The sequence below is a fragment of the Caloenas nicobarica genome, chromosome 4 (assembly GCF_036013445.1).
Source record: "Caloenas nicobarica isolate bCalNic1 chromosome 4, bCalNic1.hap1, whole genome shotgun sequence".
Lineage (NCBI taxonomy): Eukaryota > Metazoa > Chordata > Aves > Columbiformes > Columbidae > Caloenas > Caloenas nicobarica.
This window is the reverse complement of record NC_088248.1, coordinates 33459224-33475824: the sequence shown is the minus strand read 5'-3', so window position 1 is coordinate 33475824 and position 16601 is coordinate 33459224. Positions and strand designations below refer to the sequence as shown.

Genomic DNA, 16601 nt, shown 5'->3' with positions numbered 1-16601 from the left:
CATAATTGGTCTAAGAAATACTTCAAGGGAAAAAAAGAATGCTTTGAACACCATAATACATATTTATTTCTACTATTTTTTTAACATATTCCCTGCCTTCTCCTTAATGAAATATGTGCTGCAGAGCTGCTCTGGTTTTTAGCAAGCAGGAGCAAGTTTAGTTGCATCTGGAACTCTGGTAGATAGCAAAGGGGGTACATTTGTTGTCAGAACAGTTCAAAAGCACAGATTAATGTATCCAATGAGATTATTTTGTAAAGCCTGATTATTTTCCCTTTGCAGTCAGAAGAGCTACACGGATTCCTTTCAGTCTTGCTTGTCCCACCCAGAGCATGAGTAAGAAGGATATTAAAATAACCATTACAAGTACGATTACACCAGGCAACACAGACCTAATGCAAAAGCCCTCCTCAAGAACTCAGGGCAAATGCCTACAACATAGATATGAAGACCATTGTATGGCCAAAGAACAAAAGCAAATTTCGATGTGAATTAGACTTCTCCCTGTCCCCCCTGTAGCATTACGCCTTGATCCCCAAATCTGGGCAGAGGCTGGCAGGTCTTCATGTGGGAACTGTAGTTACAGACCCAGATATGCAGCTGTCACACATTCCTGCTGTCTTTCCAATCACTTAGCAGGCTAATTACAACTCAGGCAAACCACAACCAGATAATCTTCATTGCCGAAGCACGCTGGGTGCAAGCATGGGAGCCAAGGCTGACAACCAATACCACCCTACACCACGACTCAAATTCCCCAAAGGTTCCCCTCCTCTTTTTTTCCATTTTGACCACAGCACTCTAGATTTTAGTAGCCACAGCTGGAAGACTATATTTCTATAGTAAAAAGGGGAGGTTAACAGCACCATAAACTTCCCGTGGTTGGTGACACGAAGCAGAGGGAGGAATCCCGAATTGCATGGGGAGGAGACCTGCTGAGGCCTCAGCGGGCAGGAGCCACCAGGGAAGAGACAAAGGTTCCCTGGAAGCTGTCAGGAGGTCCTTTTTGAATTAAGCAGAAGAGAAACATCCCTGTTAAGATGGTTGATTAGATGATGTCATGGTAGGGCAAGCTTGCTGACCCCATCACTGGAAATAATTAGGAGGGGATGTGCACTTGGAGGACAGCAGATTGTGCCTGCAAGCTCCCCATTGAGCAGTGGACAGTGCAGGACACCTTCACCACCCAGGAGACACCACCTGCCCAATCTTTCCCTGGGGTGGGGAAAGCTGACACCCTAGGAAAGCTCTCCATGGATTTAGGGCTATCGCAAACAGCAAGTGACTTTTGCCAGAAAACTGCTGTATATATTTTGTCTCGGCGTGTACGAACACTCGAAGCTGGGAGGAGGCAACAGCAGCTGTCTGCATACTTGAACACGTAAGACGCTCTAACTCTCAATCTGGCTAATGACCCACCCCACAATTAGCTGCTCTTATTAAGGGCACATCCCAGCTGACTGTGCAACACAACGCCATGTGAAATCCAAGAGTCCACAGGGGCCTACCATCCTTAGGAAAAAAAAGAACAGAACACAGGTGACAGAATACCAAGCGAAAGTGACACACTGATCTGACCTAGTATTGCCATGCTTAAGGGTTTATTCTGATATTTCAAGCAGCACTTTCAACACAACTTGTGCCGAACCAGATTAAGATAAGACAACTTGGTTTCAGCTTTGTTCATCTTTTTCAGTGGGAACACTTTCAAGCTACAAATGTGTAATTCTACACATTATTAAGTAGCAAAGGACACATGTCTATAAACCATGGTACCATTATTGTCAATGTTTATAGAACTACTCAAAACAACACAACTTCATCATTTACTCACAGATGTAAATATTAATTCTAAACTGACCCTAACAGACTTTCTGCTACGATTTTATTTACAGGAACTAAACAAACCTTGTTTGCCCTGAAACCTTATGGGGAAAAAATATTACACAAGTAAACCAGAGAATTACATTCTCACCTTTTTTTCCAAGCATGACTCTAAGTTTTCCCTGCAGGGGGTCGGTCAAGCCAGCTACATATCGTCTGGGAACATGTGTTACAAGATACTCACTTCCCTCAAAACTAGCAGAGTTTCAGTCAGACCAAAACATCAAGCATCGATTTGGATCCCAAGGTCAGATCTGCTAGCTAGGTTCAATTCTCAGTCAAGTTCCAGCCTGCATCACGTTTGTATCACAAACAAACAGTACAAGAGTATCTGAATAAAGGTGCCCAATAAAGCAGGCAAGCAAGCTTTCTATCTAGCAAAGCTGCTGCTGTAGCACATCACAATCTCTCAAGAAGGAAATTAAGATAATAAGTTAGGAGAAAAGCACAATTCTTCTTCCTGGTACTCAGTGTCACCACTCCCTTGCTGCAGTATAAATTTTGTGCTTGAACATGCCCACCAACTCACGCAGAAGTGCCGCTTTGGTCAGGAGGAGGTTTTCTACCTTGGTGAAGCCGCAACGAGCTTTGGGGTAGAACAGAGAAGTCAGGCTGGTGCACGGCCAGCAATTTCCCCCTTCTGCAGCATGCTGTTACCCTGCCTTACCCACACCCCTTCCCAGCTACCACCTCAGCCATGATGGTTCATGGTTTAGCTCACAAACTATTTGGGCAGAGTCATCACAGCTAGTGGGTTGCTGAGCCCCAGAGCTTGGGCACAAGTGGCCTGCAGAACTACCAAGCAGAGTTGAAACTTGATTGAACCAAGCTCCAGGTTGAAAAAATGTTGTGAGGAAAACTGCATTTGGGCAGAGGGAGGCTGAGATGGACTAGTCACACAGACAATGGAGAGATGAGAATATTGAAAATAATTGAAACAAAATAATAAGTAAAGGTATATAAAAAGCCAAAGTAATAAATAAATGTACCAGGTGATTCTAAAATTTACCTCTGCCTAGGTTACATGTAAGCATTTGCATGCACTGAGAAACAGTACAGGTGGGAAAAAAGAGGGTGTTTAAAATGTATTTCAGACACGAGTTTCTTTACAATGCTATCCAGGTTTACTTTTCTGTGTCATGTTCAGGAAGGTAAAACTGTGAATTTGTAATTTGAAAGCAGGAGAATGGTAGAGGAAGAAAAAATGGGAAATGATGACCAAAAGTTTGAGTATATGCCTTGCTGATGAATACATGTTAAGTGACTGTTGTTGCTCATTTTTCCAGTCATTTCTGAACTTCCTGAAAACTGCAGATGTAATACCGTCATAAACCATGTCACTCAAACTGCTTCTGGGTCACCTTCTTCAGAACTGGCCTCAAACGTCTGGATGTTTTTAATATTTGGAAACACCAACTTTATAGACTGCAAATATATTTTAATTACTAATTATGTGCCTACAAGTTTCAGCACTTTGTAATTTAACTCAAATCCAACACAGAGACTAATTTGTTGATTTTATCATGTCAGATTGCTCTGATTGTTTAATTGCTTTATTTTAAATCAGGTTTAATGAAGTTTTAAATATAATAGCTTTGGGCAACAGGTTCTCTTGATTTTACTTTTAAAAAACGTTTTACTACAAATTATTATTTAAAAACAATTCATCTTGAAAAGTGACATGTCCAGACCTTGAGGCCATTAGACTAGCTATCTACCTGTAAACCTGACCATTCCCCTAAAAGTAATAATTGGTTCTGAAAATGAGTTTCTATACCTGTCCCTCTTTCACACACATTTATAGTTGTTTTCTCTGTCAAGCCCTGCAGAAGCAGAGAGGTGGTTATTTTGCCCATACATCTGCAGAACTACATGACCCCACAGCACATAGACCCATCCCAAAGCTCGCCACATGTCCACGGCTTGGGTCGCCCATAGGGGGAAGCACTACAGCACTCATGGACACAGATGGCCAAAACCTTGACTTGGGGAGTGAAATTTGGAGCTAAACCGCTCATAACTAGCAACAACCACAAAACTGGCTGTGGCTAGCAATGGCAGTATTTTTACCTCCAGACCACCCTGCCCAGGCAGAGGCAGCAGTTCTCCTTTCTTCCCTTCTGCAGCATCTGTGCCCAACCCAGAGCCCAAACCCCCTGGCACAAGCACTCCGTCTTTCTGTATGGCCCACACAAAAGGGCCCCGCTCTCTGCTCGAGGTGCTGGCTGCTACCAGGCTGCACATAACAGCTGCTGGGAAGAAAAGAAACATATAATGCATTATAGCTTTTTAAACAAAATATCTCACGAACATCAAGTACCATGCAATTGTAGTCCTCTAGGGCATGGTCTCTGCTATCTTTAATTGTCATCCAGCACTTAGATTAGATAGATAACAAAGGGAGCGGTAATTGCAAACAGATATTCTGCATGAGCAAAAATGCCCACCATGACAAAAAACTGTAGCCAGATATAGAGGTATGTCAGATAAATTTGAAGGATCATAACTTGCTAAAGCACTAGCATGCAAAGAAATCTATGTTTATATGAATATGTATGTGTGTGCATAATACAGCATCCAAGCACCCGTATTTACCATTTAATATAAACCAAGAAAAGTACAATGCAACATTAAAAACCAGAGCCTTGGAATAATATTTAGTAATGTTCCAATGCAAAACATTCCAAATTGGAAAAACTAGCCTGAAAATTTTAAGATACTAATCACAGGGAAACTGTTGAGGGAATAACCACTAAAATAAAAATTAAAAACCCTAGAAAACTCCTTGTGACAAGGTTCTGTTTCCATTTGAAAGTAATCAGCCCCAGTGTGATCTTTCCGCTCCATGACACGAAACCCAGATTAAAGGTGGTCTAGTGTTTCAGTCCCTGAACGCGGTGTTTCTGGAGCAAAACAGCAGCAGGCAGAAACAGAGTGCGATGGAAGATCCACATCCAGGGCAAAGAAAAAACCGACGCGATGGGCACAGGCGCCACCAAGAGGTTCTTCTTCCGCAGCCCAAGGACGACTTTTCCCCCGGAGCAGCACCCTGTCCTGCTCAGGCACCCTGTGAGCATGAGCCCCTCGCTCACATCAGGCATTTGCTGCTGCATTTTCAATGAGCATTGCAAATGGAAAGAAAGAAAGAAAAAAAAAATAACGATTCCTTTCCGAAAAGGGAGGAGTGGAAAAGATACATCTACAGCACATGCAGTTTTTGACAACAGAGCTTTCAAATGTTATGGTAACAGAAAACAAGACTGTTGCCCAGTCCCAGATCTGGAAAACGTTAAATTCCACCTTATCAGCCACCAAAACAGAGTCAGGAGGGATCTGTTGCTGAGCTGCCTCCCATAAAAACCTGTGCAATCCTACCTTTTTCCTACCAAATGCAATTGCAAGATTCAAATAGGGATAATATTTTGGTAGTGTGATGCTGGAGCTTGTTTTTAAAGATAAGCAGACACTTTCATCAGATTTTTTTCATCATGGGGGGGAAGTAGGTTTTGTCCTCACCACTGCCATTTTATGGGCCAAAGAGAGTAAACTAAAGAGCCACATCTTCATTCCAGCAGCAGCTGGTGGTGAGGTTGGGCTCCGTTCAGTGGGGAAAGCAGTACACATTCGCCTGGTAAAGGTGGGTGCTTTGGGCTGGTGATGGCTTGGCTACCCTCTAGGGGTGCATGCCTCCCTCTGTGGTCTCTGTTGGTCTCAAATCTGCCACCATGGCAAACCAGCTTGTGAGCTGCCCAGGGGGCAAAAGCTCAGGATTTTCTCCAGGAAGGGGAGGAAGATGGCAGCACGGCCTTGAACCAAGCCTCCCAGGTAAGCGTGCAGGCACCGCAGTGTAGGCTCAGCTGGCTAAGGCTGCAAGCCACCTAGCTAAACTCTGAACTAGGAGCATGGGTTGGACTAGATGGTCTCCTGAGGTCTCCTCCAGCAACGGTTATCCTGTGATGAAAGGTGATGCTGCCAGTAGGATAGTGATGAAGGAATATGGGGCTCAGGCTGGGGAAGCCATCAGCCTTCACCTCAAGCTCATCACATCAGCAAAGCACCTCAATGAGTCATAGAGCTGGGGGGTGGAGGAGGGTGTGTGAAGAGGCGACCACATACAGTACATAGTCAGGTAAGGGATTGAGTGACCTCAAGGCAGCAGATTTGGAAAAATATGCAACAGACAGATTACCAAATTGATACTATTTATTGCTGCCTGCATTAAAGCAAGTCTTGCCCACTCTTTAGCAAGTGTCAATGTATTTTCCATTTTCCACTGCGCCTCCAGGACTAGCCAGGAAAAGGTAGAGAAAATCTGAGTTCACACCAAGGCTTGAGAGCAAGAGCAAGCAGCACCATGGTTTTAATAGAGATAGCATAGACTAGGCACACTCTCCAGAAAACAATGCTACTCTTAACTCCCTGCAAGCACCAAAGACTCAAGTCATTTTCCCCACAGTTCATTCATCTTTAGCCCCATCCATCAGGTAACTTTTACTGAGGTTTTCTGAGGGGCACGGGGAAGAGAACTGGGGTTGGGGTCTTTTTTCTAGTCAGCTCATTCTCGTACCTCACTCCCAAGATTCAAGGTGATTTAAGCACTTAAGGATTAAAGGTGTTTTAACAGCTTATATTGCTTTAAGCATCTAAGGTGGCTTAAACGCTTATGTTACTTTCAGGGGTTTAAAGCAGCTTAACTGTCCATGCCACTTGATGAATTTACATGAGCTCAAAAGCCTATGCTCCCCTACAAACAATAAAAACGTACCCTAAAACATCATTGCATTTTAAGCGTGCCGTCCTGCTTGGCTTCCCCCACGTCGCCCAGGGCTTTACCCGGGAGGGCACCCTAAACCCTCCAGCCTCGCCCCCCAGCCTTTCCGGGTTTAAACCGCCAACAGCCGTGAAGAGCTCATTAGTTTCATACACAATTAAGCGTGAAACCGCGGCTGTTTATTGGCCTGAGCGCTTGCAGCGAGACACCCCCCCCAGCCCGGACCGTCCCCGACGGGGAGACACCCCCACACACACCCCCCAGGGATGCTCCCAGGCTGTGCAGTGCCCCACTACCCCCGGCCCCGACGTGTGGCCTGACAGCCGGGAGAAAGCAAGGGCAGCCCGAAACACAGCCCCGCTCCCTAAGGGCTGCCCAGACCCACCTTTCACCGCCAGCCACATCCCCCCTAAAAGGCCACCCCAGGAAGGCAGGGCTGCAAGGTCTCCCTGCCCTCAGCAGCTGCCCCACGCTGCAGGGATGCTGGCATCCCCTATGGAGAAAGCCCCACGGGTGTCTCCTTCTCTAGCCCATTACCTCTTGAACACACTGGCATGGACACCCAAAGCTGCTCTTCCTTCTTAAGCTTTGCTACACTTTGAGTATTTAGCATGAAAATCATCTGGACCCTGTGAATGCAGCAGCCACTCAAGACATCTCACATCCAGCCCACATTCTTGTACAGGCCCCACTAAACCACAACTGCTGCAAATGGCATGCAGATCCACCGGCAAAACCATACCCGAGTTTGCAGCAAGGAGCACCGATGGCAACCTCCTGCTCTGGCGTTTTCCCCTGCAAGGGATCAGAGTGAGGGCAGTCATGATTGCTTGGGGCTGCAGGCTCGGGCTGGTTTTGTTTACATGATCTCAGATCGTTTCAAATTTATAGTAAATGAGTTCGCCAAGGGTGATTAAAAATGGAAATAGTAAGGTCTCGTAAAGCCTCATTTCAAATCAAGGCTTAATCCAGGAAAAACACTGTGTTTTTCCTCCTTCTTTCCTGTGGGCTGGAAACAAACAAGCAAACATTTCTGGCGAAAAAAATTACCAGATTTCCGTTGGAAATGTCTCACTCTCTGCCACAGAAAATGGTTATTATCTCTAGTCTAAACAGCGTCTGTTGAGATTTGGGTCCTTGCTTCCACACAGCCCAGCCGGCTGGGTCTGTGGAAAGCAGTGTACAGGGCTACTGGGAATGTATGGAGCAGGAAAATTATCTTCTGATCATGCCAAGATCCACCTGAAGGGATGTCGATTACTCAAAAACATGAGAAGCAGTGAAAAAAAGGACAGAGAAAAACAAACCAGAAACTCATCCATTTTACAAAGATGTGGTGAATAGCCATTCAGGGTAAGAGCAAATGTGCTGGTAGGTCCCCTTCCGCTGAAGACGAGCTTGAGGACAGAGGCCAGTGGGACCAGCACTGGGAGCTGGAAATGACATCTGCAAGTGGCAACAGCTACAGCCTCTGGCAATCCTCAGCACTTGGCAAAACAGGCTTAAAATGGGCACCATAAGTCATCAGTGAGGCTCAGTGCCATGCAAGCCCAGCGAGGCCAAGAGCTTACAGATTTACGGTTTAAAGTTGAACACAGATGATAAATGGCAAGAATATATGGATCTGTAAGAAATAAACTACTTTTAAGCCCTTCCACAAGTGATATTAGACATTCAGGACATTTATTTTCCAGGTATGAAACAAAGTAACAGATAAACTGGCCTACAGGGAGATAACATCCATCAGTGTGGCTGCTGGAAAGGATCTTGAAACCTCCTCGGAAGGAGCTGGCACTGGCTTCAGTGCATGACAGCAGCCCGCTGGGGCAGCACCGCGGCCACTCCAGCGCAGCAGTCCCCTGCCTTCCCTGGGGAGATGCTGCAGGTCCCATCTCTTTCCTATGCCACAAGCAGCGACCTGGACCTCCGCAAAGCCCAGCCTGGACTCTGGACGTAACAGGGATACTGCGATTTATAGAAGTCATCATGGCTAAGGCTAGCTTCTCGTAAAAAATCTCCATAACGAGATACATTCGGTAGCTGATTAATGAATGTGGTTTACCACAAAATGATACTGCACAGGCCTACTCTTTTCAATACTAATCTCATAAATAATATTACTAAAAATCCAAGAAATATCCAACTTGCACTGAAGCCGTATTGTGATCCCAGTGCCTTGCCTCTTGTCTTCCCCTTTGTGGTAAATCAACACAAACATAATTCATTAAGGGAGTTTCTAGGTGAAAACAGGAGTGAAGGGAAAGGGACATGCCTATGCTGCGCTGAGCCAGACTCGCGCTTTCAGCCTCAGAAAAACGTGCCAGGGGAAGCTATTTCAAAAGCACTTGGATGCTTCCACCTGGGGAAAATCCCCTTTGGCAGTCGGGGGTCACCCAGGGGCTGCAGCCCCGGGTCCACTGCAGCCCCCCGCTACTCCCGCGGGGCAGCCCCCGACGGCTGGGTGCTGCCGAGCCGGAGGGGGCCAGGAGAGCCGGCAGCCCCCAGCCGCTGCCTGCGGCTGCAGCGCCGGGCCGAGCTGTGCCAGCATCGCGGGGAGAGGGCGGAGGTGCCAGACACCCCCCCCGGGGGCTGAGGGAGCAGAGAGCCTCGCCCCCTGCTTGGAGAACCGGCCCTTTAAGCTGGCAGCGAAAGCACTAAACGTGGGCAGGGGGGAGCCGGGGGCGGAGAAGGGTCCCGCCGCCTGGCAGTAGCTGTGTTGGCGGCAAAGCTCACCTCCAGCTATCCCCGGGCCGAGAGCGGCCCCTCTCCCCCTGCCCGGCCGAGGAGCTCCTCGAGCTTTCGTGGTTCTTTGTTCGCGGGGATCTTTTCCCCCTTTCCCATGCTCGCACGGTAACGTTTCTTGCAAGGATTTCCTGCCAAAAGACAATCCCCCTTAGCAAAAGCAGACCGAGAAAGTAGTGACCAATCCTTTCTGGATGGCTGTCACCAGGCTCCTCCCAGCCCCCGCTCCCCCTGCCATTTGCATACAAAAAAATCCAGAAAACTCCCGTTTGCCCCCGCATCTTGCTCAGACCCTCCGTCCCCGTCTGGCAGGCAGGAGCCCGGGCTGGGGGACGCTGCCTGCGGCTGAGGGCAGCGGCGCGCCGCCCGCTCCGCGCCCCGCCATCCCGGCCCCCTAAGCCTTTCGCCAATCCCCCCCCCACCACTTCCTCCGCGCCCCAAAATGCAGCGCCGCCTCTGCGCCCTGCTCCTGCTGGCGTCCCAGTGCATGGCCTCGGCCGCCGGGCTCTTCCCCTTCGGGGAGCCCGACTTCTCCTACAAGCGCTCCAACTGCAAGCCCATCCCCGCCCCGATGCTGCTGTGCCGGGGCATCGAGTACCAGAGCATGCGGCTGCCCAACCTGCTGGGGCATGAGACGGTGCAGGAGGTGCTGGAGCAGGCCTCCACCTGGATCCCGCTGGTGCAGAAGCAGTGCCACCCCGACACCAGGAAGTTCCTCTGCTCCCTCTTCGCCCCCGTCTGCATCGACGACCTGGACGAGATCATCCAGCCCTGCCACTCGCTCTGCGAGGAGGTGAAGGAGAGCTGCGCCCCGGTGATGTCTGCCTTCGGCTTCCCCTGGCCCGACATGCTGGACTGCAGCCGCTTCCCCAAGGACAACGACCTCTGCATCCCTCTGGCCAGTAGCGACCACATCCTCCCGGTCACCAGGGAAGGTAAGAGGGAGCCCGCCGGGCTGGCCCTGGGCTGGCAGCATCTGCCCCCCGATGAATTGCCCCGACAGCGGGGTCCCTCCCCAGCCTTCTCCAGGGGAGTGGAGGCCTCTCCCGCCCGTTAGAACACGCCTCGATGCTCCGAAACGGGGACCGCAGATGAAACTCAAAGAGGCTTTCCCGAGGGGACCAGGGAAACCGCAGGCACCGTCGGGGAACTGGCACCGGCTCGCAGCCCCCGGCCTTTGCCCGTCCCCCAAGAAAAGGTCCGGGAGCCCGGACTCGAGCCGCGGGGCTCCCAGAGGGACATCCTCCCTCTGCAGAGATCATCACTGAAGCGCGGGGTTGGGGTGTTTTGTGTCGTGTGCCCCCCTCTTTACTCTTTCTACCGTAAATTTAAAAAAAAAAAAAAAGGCAAACAAAACAATCAAAAAACCCCCAAACTTTTGGGTTAGGTGTGACTTCAAATCACACCGTGCTCCCCTCCAGCGGGTCTGCAGCAAGGTAAGGCGCGTCAAAGAAGTGCTCGGGCAGCGCCGGGGCTGGGAGGGGGAGCAAGGCGCAGGGGCAGCCCCTCCATCGAGGGATGGGAAACCGGTATTTTCCGAAGGGGTCCCAACGCCACCTGCCGTTCCTTTCTCCCCGAGCCTGACGGGGACTGTCCCTTGCATTTCCAGCACCCAAGGTCTGCGATGCCTGCAAAAACAGAAATGAAGACGATAATGACATCGTGGAAAACCTCTGCAAAAATGACTTTGGTAAGTGGAAGAAGAGCCCTCTTGGTTGAAACTTGAGGGTTTGGGGTCAGGTAAAACTCCCAGTGGAATGAGGGATGTGCCCAAATAAAGGCAGGGCTTTGTCTTATCTGCAGATGGACCCATCTGACCACCGGGTCATGAAAAACAGAATTCCACCTTGGAATAAAAAGTAGCCCTTTTTGTAGTCCTTTTCTGTTTGCTGTTTCGAAATAGTGCTCTTTTATGTGTATGTTGCTGGCAAGCCAAACAGAAAGTAAAATAACTTAAAAAAAATTTCTTTCATCCAGGCTATTGCCTGGGGAAAACTAGAGCAAAGCCTCATTTAGACATATAAGAAAGCTGCATAACCAATCTCACGTATCATAAGAAAGACTCTCTGCAGATTAAGAACGAAGCTCAATATATCATTTGACAGAGAAGGTAATGCACAGACAGTTGGGGATATAAACTTAACGGGAAGATCTGGGGTTAGAAGAGGACGAGAAAGCCCCTTTGACACAGACAACTGAACAGCACATTATCCACACATTAGCATTTCAAGAGAAAAAGGGAATAAGGAGGGGAATCCTTTTATAATAGGTCAATGTTTATACCTTGAAACATATTTGTAGTATAAATATCTACAGCAATTCAAAAGTCTTTCTTTAAAAAAGAATCTACCACCCAAAACCTGAAACCATGACTGTGGGACATAATTGCTAAAACAACCAATAGCTTTGGCCTGGCAAATTGCACTCAGATAAATCCTCCTAAAGCTAAACATGCCCCACAGATTCTTACAGAGCCCTGTATCCCTTTCCTAGTTATTTTACCAAATCAAATGCAGCTGTTGGACCAATTTGCCCTCCACAGGATCTATTCTTTCAAAAAAACAATGCATGTGAAATATCATTTCCTTACAGGTTTGCCTAAAATCCTCTCCAGCCTAATAAATTAAGTTTAGAAGTTTTCAGCCACAGCAGAGATCAGGTTTCAGGTTAGGTCTAGGTACTCACCTCCCCACCTCCCCTTCAAACTCTAGTTTCAGGAAGACTGTCTTCTCCCAGTAAAAAAAACAAAGTGCTGCTTAATGCAGCAAACCTGCCCTCTCCCTGTTTGCAAACAGGAGAAAGGCCAGAGAAAATATTAATTTAGAAAGGAAGGAAAAAAGGGGGAGGGGGAAGAGGAGAAAAGAAACAAAAAAAACCCCTCCACTCTAAGGTTGATTCAAACTGAAATGACTTGCATGCCCTTTGTGGCTTTAGAAATGGAGCCACCTGCTGCCTCTTCTGTCAGCCCTGACAGTTTAATTAGCAATAGGGCACCTCCCTCCCCAGGTCCTCTTTATGTGCACTAATGGGAAAAAAACCTCTCAATCTCTCTCCCTCTCTCCACTTCCCCCTCCCCTTGCTCTATTAGCCTTGAAGATAAAAGTGAAGGAGATTGCCTACATCAATGGGGATACCAAGATCACCCCCGAAACAAAGAGCAAAACCATCTACAAGCTGAATGGGCTGACAGAAAGGGATCTGAGGAAGATCGTGCTTTGGCTCAAAGGTGGCCTCCAGTGTACCTGCGATGAGATGAACGACATCAACGTCCCCTACTTGGTGATGGGGCAAAAGCAAGCTGGGGAACTGGTCATCACCTCGCTGAAGCGGTGGCAGAAGGGGCAGCGGGCTTTCAAGCGGTTCTCCCGCAGCATCCGCAAACTGCAGTGTTAGTGGCGTCGGCTCCAGTCGCCTCCAGCAGCCGCGTCTGTCCCGAGCTCTCGGGGCTTCCCGCACCTTCTTATTTTGGCCCTTCTAAGCCTCGAGATGCACTGGGCATGAAACATGGTGACCGCTCTCTGAGAGGGGAGAGAGCCCTCCGTTCTTGTACATAGGTTAAAATGTAATAAAAAAAAAATCATGACTATTTTTGGGAAGTATTAAAGTATCTCGCTTAAAGCTTTTTTTTTTATGGTTGCAAACGTGACTTTGGTCTGAGGTTTTTCCCTCTTCATTTTGGTAATGCTGATTCATTTATATTGCTGCTTCTCTGTATACATGCATGTTTGTTGTGCAAAAATAGGAGATGCAGAGAAAGACAACCACATATGCCACTGGCCTGTCACAGGGGGTATGACTCTTTCACTGAGGTGAAATGGCTTGCCATCTATATTAACGCTATAAAGGTCATGTTATGACTCTTGCATGTGATACATAGGCATCAGTAAGAGTATATTAACCATTCTCACATTTTATTTTCCACAAGTCTGAGCCCTTGTCTCTCAGAAAAAAAAAAAATGAACAAGTTTTGGAGCTGGTTGATCTGAATGCAAATTAAAAAAAAAAAATTTTGCAAATTAAACCATCTGTAGCCTAACTGTAATATACCTAGTGGTTAACCTGGAAGAGTTGTAAAATATTGCTTTAATTAACCTTGTAAATACTCCAGATAAATGTTATATTCTTGTATATAAACTTTACATCATAGTTTACTCATTGTCTCAGTCTGTGTTCACTGCTTTGGGAGAAATGGGACAAAGCTGTCCAACTGACCTTTGTCATGGCAAAGCAGAATTTGCCCTTCCAGCCCAAGTGGCCAGTAGAGAAGCATGAGGAAGCGTCTAGTTCTGTAATCAGAAAAAGCATAGTGGACCTCATTTCCCCAAAGATGAACCCATGAGACACAGGACTGAGGTTCAGTCAACTCATTTTAATATGTGTCTGTTGAGCTCTTCAAGATGAAGGGTTTTCTGTGGCTCCTTTGTTCGACCGCCTGCATTGTCATCTCCACGGAAGACTCTGCTCTTTGCTGATGGGGAATCGCGGTGAGACCGTTTGCTTAAAAATCAAATCCATTTATCCATTTCTTACACTTGAAAAAGACATATTTAGGAGTGCTAGAGTAGACTGAAGAATCTCATTTGCAGCTAGCAGTTCAGAATAATGGCGGAGCAAGGCATGTTTTCTGTGTATGTATGCTCACTATTCTTATTGAGAAAGAAAATAAAACCTACCTAATAGTGTAACTAGAGGAATGTTTTTCAGCATTTTTCTTACAAATGTCTTCTGATGAAGAGCATTACCTGCTAGAATTTCATCGTACTCATCCTGAAAAATAGTCTTGCTTCCCAGTGCTGTCACACATAAAAAATTATTCTTAACTTCACTGAGAGAATGAGCAGTCCAGTATTCCCAAGGACAGTGTTTTATGTTAACCATTCACATATAGAATACAAGGCCAATACTAGATTTTTCTTTAAAGTAAAAAATCATATTAATTTCATATATTTAGTATTAATTTTTTCACCATCAGGACAAAAAGATAAAATCTAAAGATCCAACTTGTTACATTTGTTTTAGAAAAATGCTTTGCCCCCTCTCAAAGTCTTAATGCACTCACTACACCTGATGCAAAACACGCTAGGACTCTGACCAAGCAAGAGAAGAGCAGTCCTCACAAATGTCCTCAAAAGTGTAACAACAACAACAAAAACCAAAACCAAACAAACAAAACCACAAAACACCAACCAAGAACAACAAACAAAAAGCCCAGTTCCAAACTGGGTCTTTATTATTTTGTGAAACTGTGTCTTTATTTAAAGGCCATTGCTGAAATGTCATTCGAACTTGTCTTCTGAATGGAACTGGCTTCCCAGGAACCAGATTTGGGTCTTTGTGCTACGGTGTAATTATCCAGTACTCTGTCCACCATCCTATAGAGCCATCAGCATCCAGATGTCACATCGCTCTAGCCATCTCAGCGTATACTGTAATACCTGCCACTCAACAGCCTTGGATTTAGAGGGAAGGAGCTCACAGATGAGGAGGAGCCAGCTGAAGACAAGCCTTCAGAGAATGGGCTTGTGCTGCCTGGTGGAGGAAAACGCTTTGGAGAGGCCGCGATTGCGATGCAGTCTCTGGGGACTGACAGTGAACAGCCAGGACTGCTCCACTCAGCCTGCCTTACAGATACTAAGTCCTCTTACAGCAACCATAAAATTATCTTAATTGGGCTGTCCTAGAAAGCAGCAGTACTGACGCTGATGAGGACAGACAGGTCACAAGTTACTCACTCCGGGGTCATGTTAAGGCCAAGACTACATAACAGATTTCTGCCAAATCACTTGGATGTATGACGACACATTACCTATGACTAACATCGTTCTGTCTTAAGAGAGCCCCAAACATCCCCCTTCCTCCATCACAAAATAAACACCGTTACACCAGCAAAATCCTGTTCCTGTCAGGGCAAATTCAGGAGAAAAATAATAAAATAGACTGGCAAACATTCAATTTTACTAGTACAATCAGCACCCTGGACTAAGAAAATCCTGCCATACAGTGTATGCCTGTTGATAAAACCTTCTGCATGTGGCCCTGGGCTGAATCATGGGGACTGTCCACCCTCAGGGAGAACTGGCAGAGGCAGGATTGCCTTTCAGGGTTTAAGCAGGATTTAGGTAAATGTGAAGAGTAATAGGACTGGAGTTTTCCCAGTTCGGTTCCACTACTTTTTTCTAACAGCACTGTGTTAAAAGATGGGTTATATTCACCTCCCCAAGGAGTGAGAGTGCCAGTGTTTGTTATGCTGTTTCCAAAGGTGTATAAACCAGACATTGCAAACTATACAACTGAAAATTAGGATTTTAAAGTCACAGCCTGAGGAAATTTCATCTTCCAGATGCTGGCAAAGAAGTAAACACGTATTTTTTTTTGCATTTTTAACCTTAATCTTACTTGCTCAACAATAACTGAAAATCCTTGACTGTGTCAGGCAAATAGTGAACCAAACATGTAACAAAAAAATATCTGTGCCTGTTACTTCTGATCAGTATGTCACATGTACTTCAGAGAAACTTTATTACCTGCTATGGTATGGTTTAGTTCTGGCAGATTTTTTTTTTTTTGGTAATTGATGAAAAAAGGCAACCCACTGTTGCATTTTTCAGACACTTTTTGTCTTTTTCTAATTAAAATAACATTGTTAGGCAGCCAATTATTTAGCTCCCATTGTATTTGCTTTCATAAAAACTACAAAAGCAGTTGACTACAATGGATTAGTTTAAGAACAATAATAATGATACTAGACATTTATACAGAAGTTTCCAGTTAAGTTTCTCAGACTGCCTTCACAAAAATAGGCATTAATATCCCTATTTTGCAGATCAGGAAAATGAGGCACAGTGAAGCAAAATAACTCCACTCGAAACCACCCAGCAAGTCCTTTGCAGTCATGAAAAGCAGCATATTTTTTGTCTTCAAGTTTTATGCTCTAATCACTAGACCACAGCAATCAGAATGGTGTATCATCAAGCCAGCACTTAGATTATAATTTGAAAGCATAACAGCAACCAAGGCTGCCTCCAACTTCTTCCCCCTGACTGTGTAAAAAAAAAAAATTACTGCCCAAAGTCAAATTTAAAACCCATCAGTAATATTCTTTGCAGTCTTTTCCTCTCTTCCTTATTTACCATTCTCTCTATCCTTTAATTACTTCTTAATCCCTTCCTTTCTCCCTTACTTCTCATTTATATCAGACACCCAC

General features: G+C 46.2%; 1 protein-coding gene across 1 annotated transcript; it reads left to right on the top strand.

Moving 5' to 3' along the window:
- Positions 1-9683: 9683 nt before the first annotated feature.
- On the top strand, positions 9684-14064 carry SFRP2 (secreted frizzled related protein 2). The gene is made up of 3 exons (XM_065634190.1): positions 9684-10332; positions 11007-11087; positions 12486-14064. Exons 1-3 carry the CDS (start codon positions 9840-9842, stop codon positions 12788-12790), a joined length of 879 nt encoding a protein of 292 aa, XP_065490262.1. The 5' UTR covers positions 9684-9839; the 3' UTR covers positions 12791-14064.
- The last annotated feature ends 2537 nt before the right edge of the window (positions 14065-16601 follow it).

Coding starts and splice junctions, on each gene's coding strand:
- SFRP2 (XM_065634190.1), top strand. CDS start 9,840: ATGCAGCGCCGCCTCTGCGCCCTGCTCCTGCTGGCGTCCCAGTGCATG. Junction 10,333..11,006: donor CCTCCCGGTCACCAGGGAAG/GTAAGAGGGAGC, acceptor TTGCATTTCCAG/CACCCAAGGTCTGCGATGCC. Junction 11,088..12,485: donor CCTCTGCAAAAATGACTTTG/GTAAGTGGAAGA, acceptor TTGCTCTATTAG/CCTTGAAGATAAAAGTGAAG.